The 10,405-nt window shown below is 33.5% G+C and overlaps 3 protein-coding genes across 5 annotated transcripts; 2 read left to right on the forward strand and 1 right to left on the reverse strand.

Annotated features, from left to right (window-relative positions):
• LOC107628882 (beta-amylase 3, chloroplastic) lies at positions 399-3,785 on the forward strand. The gene is made up of 4 exons (XM_016331512.2): positions 399-1,754; positions 1,995-2,205; positions 2,464-2,574; positions 2,703-3,785. Exons 1-4 carry the CDS (start codon positions 1,174-1,176, stop codon positions 3,492-3,494), a joined length of 1,695 nt encoding a protein of 564 aa, XP_016186998.1. The 5' UTR covers positions 399-1,173; the 3' UTR covers positions 3,495-3,785.
• Positions 1,836-5,038, reverse strand: LOC107628891. 3 transcript variants are annotated; one of them, XR_001617876.2, is made up of 3 exons: positions 4,762-5,029; positions 4,479-4,644; positions 1,836-2,224 (listed from the first exon to the last, which is right to left on the reverse strand). XR_001617876.2 is itself a non-coding variant. In XM_021120173.1 (3 exons), the coding sequence occupies exons 1-2, from the start codon at positions 4,827-4,829 to the stop codon at positions 4,530-4,532; spliced, it is 183 nt and encodes a 60-aa protein (XP_020975832.1). In that variant the 5' UTR covers positions 4,830-5,038; the 3' UTR covers positions 1,836-2,227; positions 4,521-4,529. The 3 variants fall into 3 exon arrangements, 2 of the variants coding, with proteins under 2 accessions (XP_020975832.1, XP_016187011.1); XM_021120173.1 differs by having other exon boundaries at positions 1,836-2,227; positions 4,521-4,644; positions 4,762-5,038; XM_016331525.2 differs by lacking the exon at positions 1,836-2,224 and having other exon boundaries at positions 4,421-4,644; positions 4,762-5,027.
• Positions 9,114-9,779, forward strand: LOC107605593. Its single transcript, XM_016307511.1, has one exon. The coding sequence runs from the start codon at positions 9,114-9,116 to the stop codon at positions 9,777-9,779; it is 666 nt and encodes a 221-aa protein (XP_016162997.1).

Genomic DNA, 10,405 nt, shown 5'->3' on the forward strand with positions numbered 1-10,405 from the left:
AAGAATAAGAAACCAAATATATAATCTGAACCACAGGTTTTCCCCAACCAAAAAATGGACCTTTGAGCCCTTCTTATCTTGAGCAGGTTGAACAAGAACCAAGAAATAATATTGAAACTGTAAAACATTTTCATCCACAAAATCCCAGTTTGCTGGAGGAGGCAGAAGACAGAAAACCATTGAAAAGATACCTATTCAAACTTGGTGGGGTTTGTCATTTTATGGTGGCAACAGCAAAAGACCACTCGTTGATTATCGTCCTGTGAAATAAGTTTGCAATATCACATAAAAAAGAACAATAATTCAACATTCAAGTTTGGCTGTGCTATAGAAATACACGCGGCTGCTGTCTCCAATTCGCTGTCAAAAATTATCTTATTTGGATAAAATAAGAAATTCTTTCTACAATTTCAGAACTACTTAACAATAAACATATATTCATATTTACTAACCCATGAGTCTAGTATAGTTAGCTAATTAGATTCTTTAAGCATATATTATTAGGGGTTCAATACATTTCTAACTATGGATACCCTCGATAGGAAAAACAAATAAGATACAATAACCAAGACATTAAAAGAAGTTTGGGTTGAGAAGCTCAAGGTCAGGATCTCCGGATTCATCAAGATTTATTAATCACTGGCATAAGTGCAGTTTATGCATTTACCTAGGCACAAACCGGCATTAGTGACCCTTGAGTTTCTGGCTTTTTGCTTTAGATTAAAAAAAAAATATATCAAGTTCTTCAAAAGGTTGTTGAGTTCTTCACCAATCACCATAGTGAATAATAACTTGGCACCTTGTTGCCTAATTTTCTTCTCTTTTGTCCGGTCGTCCAATAATTCGATGACCATATGAATATCAGAAAAACGAAGGGAAATATAATGAAAAGAAAGAAAATATGCAATTCCCATCATCCTTAGTCACATAATTTTTCTTTCGAATGATCATAATACAAATAATGACTAGTAATTAACAACCAAAAACTGATGCCCGTACGTTTCCGGTTAGATAAGAATGGAAGAGGTGGAACCACGTAAGCAAGGTTCAAACAGAACAGACTAGTTTTGATTTTTTGCACTTTTACACTTTTCAACTAGAGCCCACCAATGTTGTCAACTTCAACTCCAAACCTGAGTTCCCCTCCTTTTTTTTTTTATTTTCTTTATAAATATGCACATTCCATCTTTAGAAATTCTACGTACCCTTCCTTTCTTCCATCTTCGCACAAAAATGGCCTTAACACTTCGTTCTTCAATCTCTTTTGTAAACCAGAAAGAAACCAAGGCCCTTAAAGCTTTTGATGATGTCTCTGCCACAGTTAGCTTTGCAAAGATTAAGCCATCTTCCCGCATTCAAGTAAAGAATTCGGCGAGGGAAGCAAGTCATCATCAGACACACCAGAGAGATGAGCAACGGGAGAAGGTGCATGCGCCGTCAGTTGCTCATCACGACAACCACAATGTGTCAAAGAGGGTGCCTGTGTATGTGATGCTGCCGCTAGACACAGTAACAATGGGAGGCGGCTTGAACAAGCCGAGAGCAATGAATGCAAGTTTGATGGCTCTGAAAAGTGCCGGCGTTGAAGGGGTAATGGTTGATGTATGGTGGGGTTTGGCGGAGAAAGATGGACCTCTGAAGTACAACTGGGAAGCCTACGCTGAGCTTGTGCAGATGGTACAAATGCATGGCTTGAAGCTTCAAGTTGTCATGTCTTTCCATCAGTGTGGAGGAAATGTTGGAGACACTTGCAGGTATGAAAGGGTGTATTATGTAACTTGTTAAAGATTCTACTTGAGAATCGGTCCTATAGATGAAATGACTAATTAGCAGAATTTTAGCCATATCCTTTTTTTTTATTACTAAATGATACTCGTAGTGTTAGGCATAACCGTCATCTTCTTAAAATGATAGATGATATTAACAATTTCGGTAGTTCTAAATGACCACGACATAAACTTATTTACAATTATTCTTTTATTGCAATTTTTCAGCATTCCTCTACCACCATGGGTGTTGGAAGAGATCAGCAAGAACCCTGACCTGGTTTATACAGACAGATCAGGGAGGAGGAATCCTGAGTACATCTCTTTAGGGTGTGATTCCATGCCTGTGCTGAAAGGAAGGACTCCCCTCCAAGTTTACTCTGACTACATGAAGAGCTTCCATGACAGATTCAGAAATTACTTGGGCAGTGTTATCGTGGTAAGTAACACAGCAAAGTCTGCTACAATACAAATTGGTATTTCATCATATAAAAGTGAGTCAAATAACAAAGTGAAAGAAGGTATTGTTGTAATTAAGTGTAAAATATCTGGGACCTGCAGATGGACTACTCAAATTATGGTACTAATTGAAAAAAGCCCTTTATGTTTTGAGGTTTACCTCACCATGAGCATGATGCATTTCGGATTGTGTGTGCAATAAATGAGGTTTGAGTTTCTAAGATCAACTCTCTTGCAGGAAATACAAGTAGGTATGGGTCCTTGTGGGGAGCTAAGATATCCATCATACCCAGAAAGCAATGGAACTTGGAGGTTTCCTGGAATTGGTGAATTCCAATGCTACGACAAGGTATGGAAACTGGCATTTGTTGGCATTATTTTCTACAATGGCCCAAAAGCACACAAAACATTGGACACTATTAACAGACGGCAATTTCAACATGTCTATTTTACTAAAATTACTTCTTTCTGATGCAGTATATGAAAGCATCCTTGGCAGCAGCTGCAGAAGCCATTGGAAAGAAAGAATGGGGAACAAGTGGTCCCCATGACTCTGGCAAGTACAACCAATTTCCAGACGATACTGGATTTTTTAAAAGGGAAGGAACATGGAACTCCGAATATGGACAGTTCTTTCTGGAATGGTACTCCAGCAAGTTGCTGGATCATGGTGACAAGATTCTTGCATCTGCCAGAGGAATATTTCAGGCATCTGGGGTCAAACTATCTGGGAAAATTGCTGGAATCCATTGGCACTACAAAGCAAGGTCACATGCAGCTGAACTAACCGCCGGATATTATAATACACGATTCAATGATGGTTATCTACCAATTGCTAGAATGCTGGCAAAACATGAAGTTATCTTCAATTTCACCTGCATGGAAATGAAGGACAGAGAGCAGCCTGGCCACGCTAACTGCTCACCAGAGGGGTTAGTACATCAGGTAAAGATGGCAACCAAGATGGCTAGAGTAGAACTTGCAGGCGAAAATGCCTTGGAAAGATATGATGCAGATGCATATGCTCAAGTTTTGTCAACAAGTAGGTCAGACTCCGGCAACGGACTAACCGCATTTACATATCTAAGAATGAACAAGAAGTTGTTTGAAGGTGATAACTGGCGGCACATGGTGGACTTTGTCAGAAGCATGTCTGAAGGTGGTAGGAGACAGAGACTCTCAGACGCTGATTCCCGTGGAAGTGACCTTTATGTTGGGCACATCAAGGGAACTCAGAGGGAAAAATCACAAGAGGCTGCTCTTGTGTGAGAATGTATATAATAATAAGCATGTTCAGGCCTCACGAGATAGAATTACGATGGTTATACACAAGAATGGCATATGCCATGTCAATACCCATGACGATCAAGATATTATTTTATTTCATTAATGTATATAACTCCAAGTACTATAGGAGAAAAACTTGATCTGCTGATGTAGAAACTCAATATATACTGATGGTGATATTTCAATCTATTCCTCTGAACAATATACATAAGCTCCTCTATGTCATTTGTTTCCCTCTAACTTAAGAATCTGTATAAATATGCCATTTTGTTCTATTTGATTATTCTTATTACATTTTCAAGATTCAAACCATTAACACAACAGCAAAGATATCATCAAGCAAAAACAAAATAGTTACAAGCCAAGAAACAGCCAGAAGTAGTTGAAGATAAGAAAAGGAGAACTATTTCCAAACTATTGGAAAAATAATTCACTATTGATTAACAACACCTCTGAGAAGAAGATATCAGATTATGCATAGTGAACAAGCCAGTATAAACAATTGCAGAAGTCAATGATCTGAAAGATTTCTACTCTAAATCAATAATCTGAACTCTGAAGTTTGAATTGGAACATAATTATCAGATTGTTATTACTCTTCAGAGATTATAACTTGTAATCCAAAAATCGGTAACCTTTAGAGACCTAAAAAGGGCAAAGTTTCACCTCATTCTCTCAACGAAACAGACACATTAACACAGGAATAAAGCATATAAAGAAACCATGAAAAATTAAAATTGAAATTACTTGCCGAAAAATGAAATTTGATAAGAAAAGTATACAACCAACTGTAGTTACAAAACTGTTAGGGGAAGGGACCAATGTGGATTTCGAACAAAACAAAACAGATTAGTGCAAACACGTTATGAGTGTCCAACGGCACAGTGAACTAGTATATAGAAAATATGTCCCATTTGATTGCAGAGACTATATCGAAACAAGGAATGAAGTAACAGAGTCAATTACACAAACACATGGTGACGATGGCGTGAAGGAAACGAGAGAAACCATTTCATTTCAAGATTGGGAACTGGAAACGGAGCAAGAGGAAGAGGGGTTTCCGTTTCGGAGATCTTCGATTAACTGTGAGAGCTCTTTACGAGAGGACTCCCTCCCAAACATGAACCCATACCTAATTGCAGCAACATTCATAATTCTTAATTCATGTGAAATTAAATTGGGGAAACGATAATTTAAAAGAAACCCTAAAATAAGAAATAAAAGCGAATAGAAAAGTTTTTATACGCACCAGAAGGAAATGGCAGAGAAGACGCCAGCAGTGGCAACAGTCTGAAGCAGAGTAAGCTTCTTCTCCATCTCTCTCCAATCAAAACCAATTTTTTCTAACCTCCAGCTTTTCCCCTCGCTCACTACCAATTTTTTCCCTCATCTTTTGGGAACTTTCTTCCTTTTTCTTGTGTTTGGTCTTGAAATGGCAGGTTTTTTGGTGTTTTTGGTGAAGATAACAATTTTTAATTTTAGTTTTTTGTTAACACGCTCAACATTTTCATATTTTTTACCTTCATGCTCAACCTATCAAACAAGAACTATATTTGTCTTGGGCTTTGCCCTTTTTGGAACTCCAACTTGTATAAACATTTGTTAAAATATTATTTATTTTTTAAATTACTTTTTGAAATATTTTTTTAATTAAATTCAATTTTTAAAGATTTTAAGTTAGTTATTTTAGTGTTTTTATCACTTTTATTGTTAACGGCGCCAAAATTTTTTATGTGATATATTAAGAGGTATCACAACACATACATACTAATCTTAATTAGCGATTAGCATGATAAATTTATAAAATTATATCAAATCAATTCTAATTGAAGAATTATAATGTCTCAAGTTATTCCCTCAATTAAGTTTTGATTTAATTTTATAAATTTATTATTTTAATAGTCAATTAAAACTCCTATATATATTATAGTATCACTTAACATGCCGTATTAATAAATTTAGTGTTATCAACAAAGAAAATAATAGAAAAACTAATGCGGTTAATTTAAAATTTTTTAAAGACGAATTTGATTAAAAAAATTTTTTAAAAACTAATTTAAAAAATAAGTACTTTTTTAAGAAAAAATTTGACCATTTACCCTTTGTTAGTTTGTTTGATAAAAAAAGATTCAAAGATGCAGGTTACTACGGTGAGGACAGTCTAAATGTCCTCACATGAAGACTATAACGTGGACAGCTCCTTTGGGAGACACCTGCGCCTGGACAACTCCTCCCTACGTCAGGTCGATTGTGCATTGCAGGGTGGAGAAGCGTGTCGTGAAGTGAACAGTGTGACCATATGATTATACTTACTGACCAAAGCTTTAATCTGTGATATGAGAATTAATGAAAGGGAGATTCTATGGTGCTGATGCTGGTTGTAAGCATGACATGCTTATATGTGGTGTCATGATAAGATGGAGACGCATGGAGCTGAAGATAGATTTAAATATGGGATTTGTGAAGTGATTCTGTTGCTTTTATTTTGTTGCTTTGCAGAGATTACATAATTAGGAGGTAAGCAGTAAATTAGAGATGGTTAAGTAATGGGCTAATTGATGGGTTGAGGTGTGTGATGTTGATCCAAGATAAATGAAAAATAAGGAGGGTCCCAAAAACAATAAGGAAGGTCCCAAAAAATTTCAAGCGGCTACGTGAGGGACATGAACTGAAAATCCTTACCAGAATGTAGCCACTTAAAAATTTTTGGGACCTTCTTTATTTTTTTTGGGACTCTCCTTATTTTTCATTTATCTTTGTTCAACATCACATAGCTCAACCCATCAATTGGCCCATTATATTTCTAATTTACTAATTACCTCCTAATTATTTAATCTCCGCAAAACAATAAAATAGAAGCAACGGAGTCACTTTACAAATCCCATACTCAAATTACTCCACGTGTCTCCATCTTAACATGACACCACATATAAGCATATCATACTTACAACCATCATCAATACCATAGAATTTTTCTTAATAAAATTAGTCCAAATTAAAGGTTTTTTCTGGGCTTGCACTTTTTTTCAGGTGAATTTGTAGCCGTTTCAACCGAGTTTCTGACTAAGTGACTAGTAATAAGATATGTTATTATTTAACAAGTTTTGTTAAGAAATCCCAACAAAATTTATAATTTACAGGAAAAAAAATTTGTTTGATCTTTTTCTGTTTATAACTAAAAACTGTAGATTTATTTAAATTAAAACCAATATAAAAAAAACGTGAATACTATGTAGTTATTTCAAATTATTTGTATGCATAGTGGGAGACTTAGTATTTTTTTTCCAATTATTTGTATGTTTGTACTAGAAAGTTATTGCAAATAAATTAAAAAATTGTCTAGTATCTTAATTTGGCTAAAGAGTTGAGCAGCAAAATTTGTTAAAAATTGATTTTAATACCATGTTTTTGAATGGCCATTAAAATTTTGTGATTAGTAATTGTTGGAGATAAGTGTGTATATCCAACAAAATACTATTGTGAATTATTATTATTATTATTTCTTTTTTATAAGAATAAACTTTTATAATTTATGATAATGTGATTAATTAAAATTAGAAACGAATAATTATGATAGGGATCGTAATAATGAGATATACGTTTTTTCAGTACTTTTAATTTAAATTATTCTTAATCGTAGAATCACTAAAAATGGGACATTAGTGATTCGGATAGATTAATATATATATATATATATATATAAAATAGTCTTCATTGGATGAAGATTAATAGATCTCATTTATTAAATTATATATATAAATGGTATATATAGAGATATAACTATTGAACTGACTCACTCTAAGAATTCCTAATGGTTATAGTTACCGTATATTTGTCAATAGGATATTCTTATGATGAACATAATATTAGAATTTTCCTTTGACATGCAACTATCATAGTAATTGACAATGTATTTGTTATACTTTGATTCCGGACACCTAACACCCTACGGTGTTAGTTGAATGGACATTGGGTATGATTTAAATACTTGTAGAATTAATGATTAGTCAAAATGGAATCCGTCAACTATGGTAATGAGTTTGAGCTCTACGATTATAATGAATGAAATAAACAATGCCTTGGCCAAGGGGTTTGAATGAATTAAGAAATGAGTTTCTTAAGTCATTCATAATTCATTATAATAATGGTAACAAGTTAGAGTTTGACAATTAAACCGTACTCTAAAAGTTAGCCAAGAGCTGAAAAGATGGAAGGAGTTGTATTTTTTGTTCATCTTGGGTTCTTAGTAAAAATATTATTACTTCATACTATCAGGTCGTCAAGGAGCGTTGCTAGACGCCAACCTTGATTAGTAAATTTAGTATGACTAATTTACTACCCGCTTAGTATTGAACCTATGGCACACTAACGAGTATTCTAATCCTTGGTAAATAATCATTTAATTATTATTTTGATTAGATCAAATAAATAATTATATAAATTCAAATGGAATATTATTATATTCTTTGCTAGCACCATGAATATAATAATATGATAATTGAGAATATTAAATAATTAATTATTTATTCTATGATGAGTTTTAAATATGGATAAGATCCCAACTGATTCTGTTTCAAATTAAATTGTAATCTGATTCACAAATCAGTCACCAATCTCATACTATATATATGTGTATATGATAAAAGAAAGTATACACAAATTTTTCTTTTACCTCCACATACACAAATATTCCAATTCTTAGTGAAAAATTGCTGGTGCAAGGAGTTGCAAGAAATTTCTCAGTTTAATCCATTGGTCAAGGAGTTGATAATAAGGATCAGTCTCGGTGTGGATACACATAGTACCTTCGTACTATCGAAGGAGAAAGTTTTCATTCACTAGGGTACTCAAGTATTGGCATCTAACCTATCTTATTTCAATAAAATTTTAAGCACAAAATAGATCAATAGGATTATTTTATTACTTCCGCTGCGTGTTATGAACACTTGTAATCCTACAGTGGTATCAGAGCCATGGCCCTTTTGTGTTTAAAATTTTATTGCAAAAATTTACAGAATTAATAGGATTAATTTAAATTTTGTTATTATAGTGAATGTGATTCCTAATAATGGCATGGGATGCTATTATTAAAATTATAAATTTATATGGGATAAAATTATATGTATGTTAAGGAACATACTGTTATTATTATTTTTATTTATTTATGAAATAAAACTGAAAGGAAAAAAAGGATAAATAAATTTTATATTTTCTTTACGAGGAGTTACCTGACAACCAGGAGATTCGTACTCAAGGATAAAATTTATATATATGTATTTGATACATGGAATGAATTAATTTTTACTTGAACCTAAACAACCTAGGGGTATAAAATATAATTCAATTAAATAATAACCTGACAACCAGGTAATTATTTGGGATTAAACTTGTATGTGATACATTTAATCATCTGTTTAAAAATGTATGAGTAATGACTTGACAACCAAGATACTCATTCATAATTTTAAATATTTTTTTAACACTTAATTTAAGAAATAAAGATTTCTTAATTTTCTATAATAATAATTATTGTAGAAAGTGTTATTTGTATGTGTGAATACATACTTATATTTGTTTTTTCCTTTTAGATTCATGAATAATATGTCTACTCTATCACTGCGTGGCATACTTGAAAATAACAAATTGGCTGGAGTCAATTATGATGAATGGTATCGCAATTTGAGAATTGTTCTCATGCATGAAAGGCTAATTGATATAATCGATAAGCCTGTTGTAACGGCCCCAGTTCCTAAAGAGGATGGAAGTATTGATAATGAGGCAATCAAGGCTTATGAGAAGTACTTGGAAAATTGTCTTACTGCCAAATGCATCATTCTGGCATCCATGGGTTCTGATCTTCAAAGGCAACATCAGGATATGGATCCACCAACTATTGTTGAACATCTTAAGAAGATGTATGGTGCACAAAGTAAGACGGCCCGATATCAATTGTCCAAAACTTTGTTTAGATCCACACTTGATGTGGACTCTCCTGTTGGACCCCATGTTCTTAAGATAATTGATCTTATTGAACAACTTGAGAAGTTGGGATGCAAATTGGGCAAAGAACTTTCACAAGATTTGATCTTGCAATCTCTTCCAGAAATCTTTTCACAATTCATTGTTAGCTTTAATATGATTAAAGTAAGCTGTGATCTTCATGAAATGCTCAACATGCTAATTGATTATGAGAATCAAATTGCATCTGAGAAAAAAAAAGGAGTTGCTATGGTAGTTGGCAGCTCTTCTAAGAAGAAAGGAAAGTGAAAAGCAAAAGGAAATGGAAAGAATAATTTTAAAAGAGAACCCATGGCACCTAAAGGTGGTGTGACAAAATCCAAGGGCAAACAAGAAAAGGCTGACAAAAATGATGCTGAATGTTTTTATTGTAAAGGCAAAGGTCATTGGAAAAGAAACTGCAAGGAGTACATTGCTTCTTTGAAAACCAAAGAGGAAGGTAAGACATGCTTGAAAACAGTTTTCATGATTTCTTTAGCTACTATTAATTCTTCTATATGGGTATTAGATACCGGAAGTGCTCATAATATTTGCAATTCGTTGCAGGGACTACGAGTAAGTAGATGGCTGAAGAAGGGAGAAACTTACCTTCAAGTCGGGAACATAGCAAATGTTGCTGCTGTAGCTATAGGATTTATTTCTTTAGCAATGCCTACGGACAAGACATTAATATTGGAGAATTGTCATTATGTTCCTAATTTTGTTGCAAATGTTATTTCTGTTTCTATGTTGGACAAACGTGATTTTTATTTTAATATTAAAAATGACATTTGTTCTACTTATTATGGTGATGACTTATACGTAAATGGCTATCTCCAATATGGCATTTATATTCTTCCCAATTTAAATGGTAATTCTGTCATGCATGTTTCTAC

Source organism: Arachis ipaensis, chromosome B01 (assembly GCF_000816755.2).
Source record: "Arachis ipaensis cultivar K30076 chromosome B01, Araip1.1, whole genome shotgun sequence".
NCBI classification, from domain to species: domain Eukaryota; kingdom Viridiplantae; phylum Streptophyta; class Magnoliopsida; order Fabales; family Fabaceae; genus Arachis; species Arachis ipaensis.